This window comes from Falco rusticolus, chromosome 9, assembly GCF_015220075.1.
Source record: "Falco rusticolus isolate bFalRus1 chromosome 9, bFalRus1.pri, whole genome shotgun sequence".
Classification (NCBI taxonomy): Eukaryota; Metazoa; Chordata; class Aves; order Falconiformes; family Falconidae; genus Falco; species Falco rusticolus.
In genome coordinates, this window is record NC_051195.1 from 26,773,212 (window position 1) to 26,791,173 (window position 17,962).

Here is a 17,962-nt window from a genome sequence, read left to right on the forward strand (position 1 = left end):
TTACATTTGCCTGGTAAATCCCTGCTGAATCACAGAATCAGGGTATCTTTTTACTTTTGCAGAGATCTGTAGTGATGAATCATGTATAAACCAGCTTCCCTCTACAAAAGCTACCGCCACTGTCATGTGGTTCTTAGATTTAGTTCCCCTCTACAGACTGCATCATGAGCCTGTTATTTCTTCATCAGTATTACCAAAACCACATTTGAATAGCAGAACATACTAATCATCATTCTGTGATTGGAGTTTGTAGTGAAAGAATGGCTGAGGCTACGAAAGAACATCCTATTGGAACGCTAGTACAGCAGAATTATTTACAGTCCCTTCACGTTTATTTTGCCCCACATGCTCAAACACAAATAATTAATTTAAAAGTGAAATACAAAAGCTGCTGTCTCTAACTGATCCCTGTTTTACATGTATTTTTGCAATAATACAGCACATAACATACTATGAGTTACTAAACCCAATGAGTTGCAACAAAATTTAACTAATTAAAGACAGACTGTATTATAATTACATAAAGATGTATCAATTAAACTGTATTATTAATTTGTTTACAAAACAATGGGTTTCATTATTCACTTAGACACCAGAGCAAATGACTAAAGCTTTAATTTTCATATTTACTTATGACTAGACAATTACACACAAAGGAGGTGATTTAGCCTCTTAATCTACCTAGCTTTTCAAATTTTAATTGCTTTTTAATTGCAAAAATCATTACTGTCCCAAGTGTCCTTAATTGGTTTTCAGCAAATTTTAATAGCATAAAACTTTTCCTTACCTTATCAAGTTCTGGATCTTGAAAAGGAAATTTGCTTATAACTATTTTGTATTCCTCTTCATTTGCTACAGGAATAGGGCTGTAGTTGTCTGCTTCAAAAATATCCCTGGTGAATTAGTAAAGTGAAAAAAAATTTAGGACATATATAACTTATTTACAGTATTTTTGAGTGCTAAAACACATAAATAAATATAAATTTTACTACCACACTTAGGTGTGCAGCTTTAAAAAGTTATGAGCTGCAATCATTGTAATTTCAGAGATCCAAACTGTTTTAATTTGAAAGTACCTCGTATATGCTCACTCTTTATACTAATGTCTAATCACAGAGGAAAAAATAGCTGAAAGTGTTTTAATATGTATGACTCAAAGCATAATAGAGCAAAGGAACTTTAGATCAGCTAGTCTACTCCAGGATAAACCATACCGAGATACACAGTAATTATGGTAGCCTACACTAAAGCAGATGTTCAGAGCATCTCACTTAGGTACGACAGTTACATGTAGTCAATGGAGATGATCCAGAGAACTTCAACTAGGTCTATGGCCACAGTGTTATTTAAGTACCTTCTGGACTTTTCTACTAGTCAAATGACTACGCTAGGAGTCTAGAGAGCTTGAGAACCTTAAGTGGCCAATTTAATTTTAAGGGTTTTTCTAATACAATGTAACATATTTATGGTAATCAATTCCTGCATATTTAGACATCACACCCTATCTGCAAACAAGCTTTGGAGCACAGTCCCAGGCTGCTGTACTCCTGGGTTTGCAATTTACTCCATCAAATGATTCCAAGGCATAGGTGGAAACCAACCTGCATTAAAAAAACATGAAAACATACTGGCAATGTCAGTAGTCTGTCAGGGAGATACACGTATCAGCTAACTGTAAACACTAAGACAATCCAAATTAGGATCCTAATGCCCCTATTGCAGTAGCCTACAGTTGTTAGGTTCCTAATGAAGAAAAAAAGACATGCCTCCTGCATGTTTCTGCAATAATGTCCCTTTGGAGACTCTCCTCTCCATTAACTACCGAAGCAGTACTTGATGGATCTTCTCCTAAATATTAGTTACATGTGATGATTATCTTACTCCTATCCAACCCCAAATTCATACACAATACTGAGTTAATCAGTTCTTTCAATCTAACAAAACCCCTTACAGTTAGACAAAACCAACAGATGAAATACAAAAGGCACCATTATTTTTAAATACTCACCTGAACAATCCAGACCACTTTTTAAGAAGTGTTTCATTGTATTGGTCTCTTATCTCAAATAAAAGATCAAACAGTCGATTCACTGGAAAACCATAGCCCTAAGGTACAAAAATGAAAAGAGTGCATAATTCAAGAATACACTCTATTCCTATCACATCACTTCATGACTCTGAGATGAGACTTACTCCATCTTGTTACTTCTATAAAATAAATTCTAGTACTTTCAACACACCACTACAATTAGAAGATTACATAGTAAATTCTTGCCAAATACTTTATCCTATACTTTCAGTTTTCAAGCAGAAATTTGTCCCATTTCTCTGTAACATTTTAACTTGCTATTTATGCATATAAATAATCTTTTTTATCACTCTATTAAACATTGCAAGAATACTTGCCAATGATGTTCATTTAGTCTTGCAGCTAAAGTTAATGACTGCAATGCTATTCTTGCTTAAGATCAGAAGTAAACCATTTATGAAAGACAAAAATGTACACAAATTACAAAGCTAACATTAATTTTGCACAGATATGAATAACTGGATACTAGCTGGATAGCCCAGAATGTATACATTAAGTTGATAATACTGAAAAGGAAGAACCAAGGCAAGAAATAAATATATTTAAAAAATATTATTGTGTGATTTTGTTCTTGATTCGTATATACGATTCAGGAAAACTCAAAGCATTGCACTTACTCACCTAAAGGAAAAATCTGTCTCTAGGAATTTCAGTTAAATTACTAATATAGTATGTACCTGCAAAGTATCAGCAAATACTACAATGAGATTCTTCAGTTCCAGAACAAGGTCGGGATCACTGCAATATGACTGAAAGTGAGAAATTCTGGGTTTGTTACAAAGATTTAAAATACGGGACATACGTTTTCAAAGAGTATTAAAGCACAGAAGGTTGTTCTCCAGCCTTATCCTTTTACCTGACTGAGTGCCTTAGTAAAAAATAACTAACTCACTTGTCTTCGCTTAGTCTAGCTATGTAAAAGTGTTTGTTGAATTTATACAAACTATCAGTAATATAAATGCTCATAAAAAGTAAACTAAAACATGAGTTTCAATAAATATCAGTATGTCGTACTGAGATTCAAAATCAGCAAATTACATTTATTTCAGTGGAACATAACCACGCATCAAAATGCTTAGCTAAATCAACACCAGAGAAATTTCCACAGGATGTTCTTATGAACACCAAGCCTGGATCTAACTAGTGCTAGCTGTGACACATCAGACAGTTTCCCAGCTGTTTGGGGAAAAGACTATAAAACACTTTCTAAAGAAGTTCAAATTACAAATGTAATGGTAAAAAGTCAAGACTTTATTTACTCTGCTAAATGACTGAAATATTATTTTCAGAGATGTGGAGTCATACAACTAAGGTCTTCACCTCAGCCTCACTGTTTGTTATACTGGATAAAGTAAAAAATATTGATATTAAAATAATTCAAAGTAGCATGAGAATATAGTATTGGTTAGAGACTATATATGCCAGTTTCACCTTTCTTTCATGTTTGCCCTTAGCATACTTTATTAAAGTAAGGGTTTGGTTTATGATACCTCATAAGACAATATACACTTACCAAAACATTAGTCTGTACTAGGATGATGTTAGCAAGAGATTGTGACAGAATTGGTTTTGATGGGAGTTACGTATTTTGTGATCAAATAGTGATCAACTACACGACAAGACACTGTAGAGTTCTTCAGAGATTACATTACTGCTAGTCCTTAAATTACCATAGTCTTACATAGGTGTATAAAACCATACACATCGACAATTAACTTCCAAAGTATTTAGCTTAAAAAAATGCTTAATATATCTCAATTTATCCCAATCCTGTCAAATGATTTTAAAAGTATGACAACATCTCATGTACCAGTGATCAGTAAAAGTCCTATGATAAAACTGTGATTGCAACCTGAACTTCTTCCCCGTTTTTCATCAGTACATACGAAATTTAAAATATTTCTTGAATTAAGGATCAATTTTAATAAAAATAAAAATAACATTGCATAAAGGAACTGCTTCTAGCAAACATTAAAAAGGGAAAGATAAAAATTCTTCTGTTTTTTCCAATAGTAAAAATTATACTAATAGTACACTCTGAAGCAATTTACCATCAGTCAGTCTGAGTAAACAACAGTATTCCATTGGAGCTAAGGTAGAAATGTAATTTTAGGAGACACGCTTTGAATGTACTGAAATACTCAGCTGATACAGAATTTTTCTAGTACTTTTATTTCAACATAAATGTAGTACTACTACAGCATTGAAGAGATAGCTCCAAGGGTTTTGCTGGTGAGAGTTTATTTTGGAAACACTGCATTTGGAATGATAATTAGGAACTATTTCCTGGTGGTGCTTTCAGTGCTGAACTATTCAATCTGATCTAATGAAGAGGTCAGTTGAGACTAATGAGGACGGATTGCAATAATAACAGCAGATTAACTCTGCATATTCTAAACTGCTGGACTAAGAGAAGGTTTGGAAGACCCAGTGAGTTGTAAATCAGTGGCGGATTATGCAAATAGCCCATGGCTGCGGATCACGGCCTGATACTGTTGGGAAAAACAAAAGCTTGGCAGGCTCCCTCCCAAATCTGAGCAATTTTTAATCACAAGGGAAAGAAAACATGAGAGGCACGTCATTTTTCACTTTGTTACTACCCCAGCTTTAAGTATACACAGCTCTGAAGTAAGAGGATTTAAACTGCAATACTGATAAAGACTTCTCACTTACTGAATGTGTTCTAAGAACAGCAACGATCTTGGAAAGGGCCATATTCCAGAGTTCATCAGTGTATGTTCTAGTTACCAGTCCTTGGGTTACATGTAAAATGTGGTCTTCTACTACAAAGAAACTAAAACAAAAAAATGCTTAAATTACTGGTTTCTAATATTAGAGCAAATTTTACCCTTTCACGCACAAGCATAGTCAAACCCTTCTCCACTCGAGCAGTGCCACTTTGGTCAGTTTGGTGTTCTGCTTTGCCCAGTGTGAAGTCAAAATGTGAAAAGTTTATTTCACACCAGCTGGAGCTCAGGCTGCTGAAGGGTCCCTGTAGGGCATCATACTGGTAGGTCTGGATGCTCTTCCCTGCTTAGATCCAGCCACAACCACCCACATGATTTGTGCAGAAACTGCATCTTGCAGAAGAAAGTTTTTTGACAATGGAAGAACTGAGATTGAATAAGAATCAATATAGTAAAACTGAAATAAATCTTCATTTAAAAAACTTACCCTACAATTTGACTGAAGTATCTTCTATAGCCTTCTACTGTTTCATGCTTTCAGTGAAAAAGAAAACAAGTTTAGGAATAGAAATACCACTAAGAATTAGCTGCAACCCAAGCCAATGCAAAACCAAAAGTATTGGTTACCATGCTTGACTGTGGCTGCAAAACTAATCTTGCTTGTTTCCTTCTTTGTTTTCTGTAGTAATTTTCAAATATTTCTCCATCACCCTAAAACAAGACAAAACTAGTTAAAACAAGAACATTATCTGAGTACGAAAAAGGCACTCAAGTGCAGAATTCTCTTAAACTAAGCCACATATTTTGCATTTATGCCACACATAGACCTCCAGCTGACACCAGCAAAGTTTCGCATGCAGGAAATATGCTAAAATTATCTTTTTTTTAAAGTCGCCTACAGAATGTACTGTAAATGAAAAAAAATCGCTCATATGCCCACATTTTGTCAAACAATACTATGCATTTTAAGCAATATTTATGTTTTTAAACTACAGCTTTCAGAGTATATTAATGTTTATAGACAAGACATATTACCTATTACTCTACAACTAAAACCCATTGTCTCCTAAAATGTTTCTCTAGGTTATTCAAGAAACTAACTGCATTGTAAAGTTAAGTTACAAAAATGCTTCTGTGAATATATGATACATCTGAACACTGCCTGCATTAGCTTTGCCTGGGAAAAAAACCACATGAGATTTATTTCATATTTGCTTATTCTCTTTGGAATTGGTAAATATAATGAGCATGGATTTGGATTTTTCTCCGATCATGGTCCTAAAAAATACAATACCCCCTGTGATTAACGATTATATTGTGAGGAATTCAAGTGACATCCTACTCATCTCATTAAGACGACTATTCAGTAGAAACCATCTGTCCATCTGAAATCAGTGCTACACTGACTCATCTACCTACTGAACGCAATGTAATTTGTATGCAAGCAGAATAAAGCAGATCAGCATTTTTAAGGTTTGTTTTTACTTTATGAACCTATGATTAGGCCAGTGCTATTTAGAATTCCATTACTTGGGTTTCCAAAAAAATCTTAAAATCAAATTATTACAGAGATTGTATACTACTAAGCCAGCAATACTTACCTCTATAAGATATAACAAAGAAAGTTTAAATCTAGAACTTTTAAGTTCATAATGAATATTTCACCATGTTTAGAAATACTGCTAACCTAACAAAATCTGAAAGTAAAAAAGATACTTGGCTTAAAAGCAAAAAAATCCACGTGAAACGAACATGAAACAGAACATTTCTGTTGCAGCAAACTTTACACAGGGTGCTTTAATTCGTACTTACACATACTGATCAGACATACTAACCATTCGCCTCCAGCCCAAATATGCAGTTTTCAGATGCACAAAGCCACTACGAATATATGAATTATACCTCCAATGCCAAATCTCTACTCAGTCCTGACACAAGCTTCTCAAGTAAAAAAAAGTAGCTGTTCTTCTCAAATCCACACCGAAAATGGAGATGTAAAATATCTTATGATTATAGACTGTGCTATCCTATGGGTCAAGATCAGCAATTCAGGCATAACAACTATTTTAAACAGATGTTCTAAAACAATCAGTAGAACACAGCAACAGCCCTGATGATTCACTCACTGAATAAGCAAAGGAAAGGCAAGATAATATATACTGAAGCAATGCATTTCTTTCACCCAGCTTCAAAAAAATTTATGAGTTTATATCAATAGAAATAATAAATGAGTTCACGTTGGGTTTTAAATTTTAGGAATATTGTTCATGTATCAAATATTGTTTCACACCATATTTACATTTATTTTGTACTGCTATACAGTGTTTAGTTAAAAGGTAACACTACATGCCAAATGGATCAAGGGTGTTTTCTCGAGAATTTAAATATACAGCTTCTCACATAATATATGGGCTAAAAAAAGCTCTTTATGTATATTGTCCAGAAGTTTCTAGTCTAAAGAAAGGTTACCAATCAATAAACACAAGCTATGTTTGGTATTTATGTATCTCGCAATCACCATGTTGCAATCACAAACTATGTAGTATTCTGAGGTATATAAAATCCTGCTTTCTTCTTCAACAAGAAACAGCAGAGTAGAAAATTTCTGCCCTTTGTAAAAATAGAGTATTTTCTGCAACTTTGTAGAAGAGAGACAATTCACTATGAAGGTGACATTTGCTATGAGATAAGTTTTTGATATAAAAATGTAATGAATAAACCACCTGGTATCAACTCCACTCCTTTGGTGTCATCATGAAGTTCTCTAAACTCCAAAAGAGATGGTTTACACCAGGAAGTAAACAAGAAGGACTCCAAGAAGTGGTTAATCCACAATTCTTGATAATGCTACCATGGCTTATTAAATAGGTTATATTGGTAGGAAGGACAGAAGGCCTATTCTGAAGATATCAACAACTGGTGTTTTTATATCAGAGAGCACTCCAAATTGTTTTCTGTCTCCAGTAAATTTGGAGGCTGGTAAACTTTCTGTGCAAACCCAAAGAGCATATCCTTGGATCAAGGATTCAACATCAGGATCCTTGTCAAGGTGAAAATCACATACTACTTTTAAATGTCATCTATCAATTTTACTTCCTGTTCTTTTATTATACTAACAGAAGAAAAAGCAGATGTTGTCAATTCATGTATTTAACTTTGCACATTCTTTTTTATATGTTATTTCATGCTTATTTCCTTTGTAAAAATAAATGGTCTACTTTTTTTTTTTTAATAGTTCTGGCAGCTTGTCTTTCTGCCCCTCCTGTTCCTTCATTGAGATGAACAATCACTGACATTAGCGATCCTTTTGTTTGTATTCCTTTTTTTTTTTAAAGTAACAGTGAAATAACACTTTAAACATTATTTCAAAATACAAGCTTCCATGTTACACAACTGCAAGGATTCTGTAAAAAGAAGATAACCCAGCCTGAATGCTTGAAGCCAGGTCCAGCTGAGATTGTAGGATTAGCAATACTTAAAAGTATTTGATCTATATGCTCCTGATACTTACTCTGTAAGTAATCTGACTACAAAATTAAATGAGACATAGGAAAGGTGAGAAAATAAGAAGTAATTTGTTACCAAGTTTTCCCAAAAAAGTTTTCGCCCTTGTTAGTATCCCTTTTACAGCAGCTAAAATGGGTTATTGTGTCTCTACCACTGAATCCAATCTAATCTGCCTGAGCACAGCCTGTCCCAGTCTCCAGTTTTTGCTTGCTCCTTTGCTCTACTATTCTGATTTCCACAAGATTCAGACTGAATATTCCTGTTTTGTAATATTGATCAGATCTCCCCAAACATCTGGGTAACACGAAACACCTGGGGAAACTGCAAAAGTGCTGATACCACTATTGAGGCAGATATACATATGGTACATATATTCTTAAAACACTTAAGTAGTTAATGTCTTGCTGTGTGTTCTTTATTATACACATAAAATAAAACATGCCATCTCAGCTGATTCATCCAGAAATGTTACTACGAGAAGCAACAGGCTTGCTTGCTTAGAAACTATTAAGAGTATGAAAAATATGAGAATTAACATCCAACTTCAAAAGTAAAATATCTTGTGGAGGTCACCTTAATACATACCAAAACTGAGTAGATGTGCAAACACCTATAGACTGGAGAAAAGTCTACAAGATCTTGGGCAGTTAAAACCTGAAGAAGGAAAGGAAAAAGAAAAGTTTATGAAGCATAAAAAGCACATCATCTGCAAAACATGACACATTACCAATAGAACTTGTCCACTTAATAAGGACCCAAAAATGGATGAGTTACATCACAAAAGAGTAAATTAATCACTCAACTCTCCCCTCCCTTTGTACTGCAGTACTAGATTTTGTTACAAGACCAGACTCCTTTCACTGTTTTCAGAGCACCAGAATTAAATGTCTAAATACTCGCTGTTTTATTCAGTTTATAAAGACTGACTATTTGATAGCGTAAATACTACTAACACAAGCTGAAGACCTCAACACAGAAATGCTGGCTTTAGCAATAGCAGAATATTCCAGTGGGCAGGTAATGTATAATGTAAATTGCAACTCAATTCCAGAATAATTACAATCCTATACAACTGAATGTTGCCAAACATGATGCTAAAGCTAGCATTAATACAACTAATATTTTGGCAGCACTTTTTCCCTCCAAAATGCTGTCTGGACTGGTGTTCTCTTGTTCTTCCTGACTAATGTTGACCATCTACAGACAGTATACTGCAAGTTTTGTTCAATAAACCTGCAAAATTCACTTTAAATAAGATGTACTGATTTAGTATAAAGTTACCTCTTCTTCATGTTCATCATCATCTTCAAACGTTCGCTTCAATGTAATGTCATTCTTGGATTCCAAAATTCTGCTTCTACCTAAATGCATATTCCGACCATAGTTTACATTATTCTGCTTCTGAAGAGCGGTACTAAAGGTTTTCTGCTGCTGTGCCTGTTTTAAGAGTAGTACCAATAAAGAGGGGTGTAATGCAAATTTCATCATGGCTAAGTATATGCTTTGACATGGAAAACAGGTGGTGCTACTGAACACACATCAGTAAAACTCCAAGATACGTGTCCTCAGCCTAAACCAATGATTTTGTCTTTAATCGATTTGGGATGATAAATGAGTTCAATAGTGAATTTCTGCATAATTTTCCCCTAATCCCCAGAACACAATTTTAAAGGTAAAAAAAATTTTAAAGTAATCTGTAGTTTTCCTGATCATAAAATGCAAACAGAGAACCAATATGTCAATGATGTACAGTTATCACAGAGCTTCCAGCCCTTTATTTGCTGTCTTCAGTTAAGCCTTAGTAAGCAGGCAGCTGCAAAAGCCAAATGCACTATATTGTCCTTACTACTGAAAGAAATACAACAAGGCAGCACAGCATAATCTTGCAATTAAGTTTAATTTATAATAATCAACAGTGCATTTTACAAGAACCTTACATGACAAAATGGCAACCCAACCTGAGCTCTGCTGAACAAAAAGTGAAATGAAAACCTTACTTGCTCTCCAAATAAATTTCAAAAGCATTAACTGCTTTAAAGCTTGCCCAGCACCACTGCTTTGAAGTAGCAAATTATTTTGTGATGGAATAGGCAAGGGCTCCAGCTGTCCCAGTCTCCTCCTGGCTCTCACCTCAGCCCTCTGTATTAGTAGTACTTTTGAAAGAACTAGGCAGTTATCTCAACACTTTTAGTCTTTTTCACCCTCGCCAGCTGGCCAGACAGGCTGCTCTTTGTTTTAGCGTAGTAGCTGCTCGGTTACAGACTTGTCTAGTTGACTACTCAAAGTATTTGACAATTTTTTGCAACTTGAGATATATAGCATTTCTCCTTCCTTTCCCAGGGAGGAAACTACTTCTTGTCCAGGATGCCAATACAGATTTGGAAAGAAAGTTTGATGCTACTGAGGTGTCACACTGCTGCTTCCTGTGTTAGCCAGGGACCACTAGAACTGACAACTTCACGTCCAGGAGAAGAAACTAGCCAAGACATTAGCAAGCATTTCACAACTCTTCACCTTCACTCAGAGATCTATGTGATGACTGTAATCCTTAGACAAATCTTTTGGGCTAATCTGAGACTATCAACACTGATATTTTCAGTAGATAACAGGACCGAACTCATCCTGTTAGGTCAGCTTACCTGCTTCATGGCAGTCTCCCCAATTCTGTCAGAATGCTTTCGAATACTCTCTAAGAAATCCTTGAGATCTGACATGGATATTTCTTTTATTTCTTCACGCAGCTTTGGAAGATTTTCTATCATTATCTGGCAGAACCGGTACTGGCTAACTCTAGGAAGATACAGATGTTCTAGCTGTTCCATTGTTTTTAAAGCAGAATAGTATCTACAAAGAGATTAAAATCAAATTATGTACCTTCTTATAAATTTTTAATAAAATACTTCATCAAATATAGGGTATCAATAATACATGCAATCAATATAAATCTAGCAAAATTACTCTGTTCTTAGAAAAATTAAGAAATAAAAAATCATCCATATAATGCTTTATTTTGGCAAAAAATACTGGATTGTTATGGTGACTCAGTCAAGTCAAAATTTCAAACAGACTCCTATGGTATTAGCTGTTCTGATCAACAGAGTCCTAACACCACAGGGAGCATCCTGCAAAATAGAGGCACTAAAGTAATAACAATTATCTTCCCTTCTAGATTGAATTTATTAGGGTTTTTTATGAGTTCTTTTTTCTGAAACACAAACTGCCCATCACCCAACATTGCAGTATGTGCACCAAACAATGAAAAAAAGCTTGGAAAAGTGTGCCTGAATCTATCTGCCTTCTTTAGGTATAAGTGAACATATACACACATCTGCACCCACCCTCTTTCCACCATCCATAGCTGGGGAGGATACATATACACTTATCTCAAGCAGTATTTTTTCCAGCAGTATGTCATATTTTGCTGTAAATCATGAATCTATTCACTCTTCTGACAAAATACAGTATATCCCACCAAGAAAACGACTACTTTGAATAAGCATTAAGGTCAGAGGGTTTTAAAAAACCCCAAAACAACAAAGACTGCGTAATTTTCTCTAATATGCCACGTTCTGTTAGTCTACAGACCATTTGTACAAGAAATATGGAAGATACAGCCTGAGAGAGAGAAAAACCAAAACAGAAAGAAATACCTCCTCTCATGTCCATACACTATGCAGATATTGTACAGTATGATCATAGCTATCTTGTGAAATTTTACATAAGGGACTATGATTTTAAAGAAATACTTACGTTAAAACTAAGCATAAAAAGTGATTTGACTGCAAAATAAATATAAAAAACCCACAGACAGATTCAAACAATTTTGACAACAGAAAGCTACCAAACACCAAGACATCAACTCTATCTACTACTACAGTTATTTATCTGTCTTCATTCTCAGTTCTCTCATAGATTACAGCGGTTGTGGCCAAGACTTGTTAAAACCATTTACCAACTTCAGGCCTGTAAGCATACAAGTAAATTTTGATGCTTGCAGCTGATTTAGGGAAACATTTAAAGAATGAAATTTTAACTGAGGGAAATTGATTTCCCATGCTCCCTCTTATAATCAGTAGAGAGTTAAAAACCATGAGGAGGTGATTCAGAGCTGTCAGGCTCCTGAAGTCAATTCCCTTCTCTATTTCATTTTGAAATGCCACACAGGCTCCTAAGGCAGAATGCTTCTGAAAATTTTTACTTTACTGAAAAGTTGAAGCAAAACAGAAGTGAGTCAATTCTGAGATAGACAGCTAAACTAAGAAGGCAATAAACAGAAGCACCATGATCAACAAATCCATGATGTTGACAGCATTTTAAAGAGAGGTGCAGGAAACAGGTTGAACATGAATATGACAGAAATTAGTTGTAGATGTGACAGTAAGTTTCCTTCACGCAGTATTCTTACCAGCCACTCAGCCCAGGAGGCTTTTGGAAAAATGCATTTAGTTTGGCTTATTAGAACAGAATAAGATGAACCAATGCCTTCTAGCTTGGTCTTGAATGGGAAAAGTAGAAAAACTGAGATCAGACTGAGTTAACTTGCTGTTAGTTCCAATCCTTTCTTTCCACAAATGCAGAATAATATCCTTAGCCTGTTTTTAGCTTTTTGTATTGGAATCTTAGTTTCTTTTTCTTTTTGAAAGTCCTACACAATCAGTACTGGAAAACTACCAAACCATTTTGAAAGGGAAAAGCTGGATATAAGCAAAGTCCCTTCAAATGTTCAAGAAAACCTGGAAAACTGTCCTTTCCAGTTTTTTTGTTTCTGGATATTACTTTGCAGATATAGTGAGTAAACACTTTCAAACTGAAATACAATTCAAGCTGCTGGCTCCCCTTCTGTAGACGAGCAATAAAAAATTATTAATACTACAGTCGTAACTTCTTGTTCCATTCTGAAATAAATTCTTTTCAGTTTTCTCAATCAAGATATTTCTAAGCTAACAATTCAGCACAGTTGGAGGATGGGAAAAATCTCTTTTATTCCAGAACACAACTGCTTTCAGGAGACTGCAAATAAAGAGGTTTCAAGTGCAAATTAGGAGCTTTTGTTTAATATATACTTGGTTTATATAAAATATACATAGGGCAATGGGAATGTTGCAGATAAGAAGGGGTCTGGGAGGTTTGTGTGTGTGGTTTTTGGTTTTTTAAATAGTAAATGACAAGGAGTGCCACATGGTGAGACTTCTGGGGAATAAAACCATAATAGCATCAAAATCGTATAAAAGGTTTTTATTTAAATTATACAGATCAGCTTATCAGAACACTGTTAGTTCATCTGGAAGGTTTTTGACTGCTGCCTCTGAGATCAAAATTAACATAATCCATTTTAAATCCACTCTAGAGTCCCCCACTAATTATATATATATATGGAGCTCGGGACCTTGCCCTTTTAACATCTGTTCTGATAAAGCACCGAAGTCTTATTAATTTGAAGGTCACCTGCAGGTCAGGATTTAAACTAAAAAGTTTTGCGTTATCATTTCATGGATTGATGTAGTTGTATGTTTTGCTTTAAAAACATTCCATAGATTTAACTCTATGCTGAAAATTTTGACAACAATATTATTAGTTCCAATCATATATTATCAAATATATAAGGTGAGGATGACCCATTTGACTACAAATAAGTTAAAGAAGCATCTTCAATGTTATTTTTTTATATAAATATAGCAGTCCTCTGTCTATTCTTCTGAGCTAATCTTAAAATAATATGTTCCCCAGCGCAAAATTTGTAATGTAAGCTTAGCAACTGAAGACACAAGTTTGAAACACCAGTAGAGGTCATATGATAAGACTGATCCATCTTGTCCTCAGAACCAGTAAAATCGATCTTACAGTTTTCTAACATCTCCAACTATAAAAATGGAAGCTTCTAAAACTAGCAAGAAGCAGGACTGGATTTTTATCAGTGGAGTATCATTAAGAGAAATACCACAACTTATTAAGTAAGCCACATCAAGTTAAACTGGAGCAATCCAGAAGCTACACAGGACAGGAGCCAGATTAACTCAAAGGCTGTGAATTTTATTGAACATAATGTATTTTCACAAAAGCCTTTTGAGTAAAGAAATGTATAGCCATGTCCCAAAACTTCCTGCTGAAAAAACACGAGGACAGACAATAACCTTAAAATTCTTACTTTATTTTAATTAAGGAAACAAACTTAATTTATGAAGAAAAAATAGTAGTGTACTCCAGCTTTTGTGCTTCCCTCAAATGCAAATACTGTATATTCCTGCTTACTGCATTTCCATTGAGTAAATATGAAAAACTTTTTGTATTCTACCAAACAAATTTAAGGGAAGCTCATTGGAATAATATTGTGGAAAAGTCACATTCACAGAGATCTTGAAGATGATATATTGAAATTGCAACTGAAGACCTTCCACCACAAGAAAAATTATTTACTTGGTTTGTTTTAAAAATCTAGTTGCCTTAACAAGTCTAAGCTTAATTTTCAAACTTCCCCAGCATACCAATTTTATCAGTTTCCCCAAAGGACCATGAACTGAGATCAGGGCACTACCAACTCTGAAACTTCTGTAAAGTGCATCAAAAGCTTAGTATTTCTGAAAATCAGATTAAAAAGTTGCTGTGTGAAAAATCCAAGATCTGTGGATTACCTTTTTCATTCATAATGATGTGGTCAGAGATTTTTTAAAAACAGAAATTGTCAAACAAACAGGGTCATGAGAATGGTGAGAAAGCAAGCAGCTGACAGCTCAGTATCAAGTACATATTTTGATGGGTTTTTTTGCCAGATCCATGATGGCTATGGGGATATCGATTTGCAGTTGGTAAAATCCAGTGCTTCATTTTGACATGGCTCCAAAACAATGCAGAAAACCAAAATCAGATCACAGTTTTCTCTGTTCCATTATCTTTCCAGACAGACATGGGTAGAATCAAATTATATAAATTATTAAGTCTTCCTATTTGCATTCTTTATGTCTTAAGGTTTACTTGAATGTTTGGAAGGTTTATGCACAGGAAGGCTGCATGACCTTCTCAGTAAGACTTAGCAACCCAAATAACTAATCAACTCTGTCCTTCCCACAGTTAGAAGAAAGCTTATAGTAAGGTCAGAAAACAAATCCAAGGCTTTCAGGGCACTCTGAAAGACCATACTCTTTGTTTAGTTCTTCTCACAGTAGATGCGAGAAGGTTCAACAGCAACCCTAGCAGATTGATTTATTTAATTATTTTCATTGTATAGAGGGTTTGGGGTTTTTTTGTAATACTTATTGTGGAAGAAGACTTGCAAAACCACCAGTTCTAACAATTCCCAATTAGACCACAATCACTTGAAGCAGCTGGGAACCTTCTCCAGAGACACATATCAAAATCCAAATGCACAGACCATGGTAACAGAGCAGTATAAAATGTGTGAGACCTTATCTCTGTCTTAAAATTAAAGATTGAGATTGTTCAGTCTAAATGCATAGTCCCTACTGGGTATTTTGGACAGCAGTAGAAAAACCACACCTCTCCCTTGTGCTTCCTCAGCTAAGACTTTAAACCCTCCATAACTCTTTCCAGCCAATTGTGCCTGGTTGGAGCAGATTCCACAGTTACTTCCTCTCACAACTATAGTTCTTGTCAACTTGTGTTATCCATGGCTCAAGAGACAGATAAATAGGATACAGAGACTTTCACCTCTAGGTCATCAGTTCAAATCTAGCACATGTTTGTAGGGACCGTAAGTTGCTATCAATAGATGGCTTTTCGGACTCCTCAGTAAACCTCCATCCCATCTGCATAAACCAGTATGTATTCCAGACCCAAAATCCTGCATTATCTTAAAAGGCATCTGCCATGGAGAAAAGGAAATGGAATTCCAATCTTTATCCTAGAACAACTGTCTCCCAAAAACAGAATATCCACACTTCTGTCTTCCTTGCCTTTGAACATTAGAAATGTTAGTTTTATTCATAGTGCAAGACTAAGAAAATGGAAAAATGAAGATATATTCTAAGAGGCTGCAGAGAAAGTTAAAAAAAATAAAAGCAGTCTTTTTTTTAAAAAAGACCAATGAAAGCTTTGCTGCATTTACAAAGCTCAGTAAAGGCATATGCCAAAAACCATCTTTGCCTAAAATAAACTTTCATCATTGTTTTAAGACACAGATTGTGAATGCGCCTCTATGACTCTTCCGGGAAAGCTTCACAGCAAAACTCAGAAAGGTCAATTTTGAAACACCTTGTATCTGCACACATCAGCTATCAGGTCTTTGCACTGATGCTATGGATGTACTTGCTATTGCTCAATCACATAGTGACAAAGGCCAGGATACTCTCTGGTTCTGTGGCCTGCTAAGCCACAAGGAAATTACCATTTGAATTACCTGCAAGTAATTCACAGGATAGCCACCTCTGGGCTGTATTATAGGGAAATGTAAGTCACAAGCAAAGTAGTAACTGTAGCGTAGCTAATGAAAGAGATATCTCAGCTGGAGCAGTAGCCTGCAGCAGAGTCTAAACCTTCCGCACTCCATGTGATTTCAAGGTATGATACATCAAAGCTATGGCATGTCCCCTCTCTCTTAGATCTTCTTATGGTATGACAATGACATGTCCAAACCCCTCAATTCAGTGTATCGTCCTTTGACTTTTAAGACTTCCTGTCTGGCAACTCGTCCACAGGAAAATTATCAGATCTGAATCTCTTAAATAATAGAAACTTAGTTTTAGATTTAAAGAATGCTGATGATTTCTCAGAAAGCACATCAACCATCAGTGGACTCTACAAAACTGCTAGCAAACGTGGAATCAAAATGCTAAAAGCCATCTGTAAGTTTATCTAACCTAAGTGATCTCTGCATGATGAGAATTTGTCCTAATGTCCTAATGACACTAGGAACTGTAACTTCCCTTTCAATTGTAAAACTGGGATGCTGCTTGTCTTGCCTGACAGCAAGGGAATGACAGAATGCAAGCCTTGATCTCAGTGCTTCTGTATTTTCAACACGCTAAAGGTAGCACACACTACAGACTACCTTGCAGAAGGAAGCAGTGCAATTCAGGCAGCACACCCTGTAGTCTGTTCTCTGATCACAGTAGCAAGGGCATAGGACTGTTTACAGCTGTCTGCTGAGCTGCTTCAAAAACACTACAATGTGCTGCCAGCTGCTCTAAGCAGATGTCAAACCAGTGTCCTGTTCAGAGGAAATAGCATATAGTAGTCAAGCTGACAAGATCTACCACACTGGTTCACGTCTAGCAAGTTTTGATTGTAATAAGGGGACAGAATAGTGCCATAGCTATTAAGTTACTCTTAAGGCTCTTACAGAGCCTTCTTCTGCAGAAGACCTCCCAGACAGCATGTGTGCCCAAGTATCATGTAGCATACATAACACTGTCAAAGATGCATCAGATTTTCTGCAATGTGGATTGATTTGATGTGTACAGTAGATCTGATGCATTTTGGACATGTCTGCACACAGGCTTTAGAGCTCATTTACTCATATACAGCACCCATTGTTGAGGATTTTCTGATGTCCGGTGGTATGGCTGGAGGTGTTGGCTACCCAGACAAAAGAAATCCAGACAAACAGTCCAGAAGTAAATCTAGATTACACAGTAGCCCTGTAGACACCTGACTATGCATAGCCAGTTCCAAACGGAAACAGTCAGGTCCAGACAGACTTGTTAGCAGGAGCTTGCTGCAGTGGTGC

At 35.6% G+C, this 17,962-nt stretch overlaps 1 protein-coding gene across 10 annotated transcripts in view; it reads right to left on the bottom strand.

Moving 5' to 3' along the window:
* Positions 1-17,962, bottom strand: part of EXOC6 (exocyst complex component 6) — a 96,232-nt gene that overhangs the window by 53,924 nt on the left and 24,346 nt on the right. For all 10 annotated transcript variants that reach the window (XM_037399021.1, XM_037399020.1, XM_037399023.1 and 7 more), the window contains exons 6-14: positions 10,923-11,127; positions 9,565-9,720; positions 8,869-8,937; positions 5,404-5,487; positions 5,264-5,310; positions 4,763-4,883; positions 2,767-2,838; positions 2,009-2,106; positions 788-893 (exon numbers count right to left, since the gene is read on the bottom strand). In XM_037399021.1, coding sequence (XP_037254918.1) covers positions 788-893; positions 2,009-2,106; positions 2,767-2,838; positions 4,763-4,883; positions 5,264-5,310; positions 5,404-5,487; positions 8,869-8,937; positions 9,565-9,720; positions 10,923-11,127 — 958 coding nt within the window. The remainder of the gene's footprint in view (positions 1-787; positions 894-2,008; positions 2,107-2,766; positions 2,839-4,762; positions 4,884-5,263; positions 5,311-5,403; positions 5,488-8,868; positions 8,938-9,564; positions 9,721-10,922; positions 11,128-17,962) is intronic.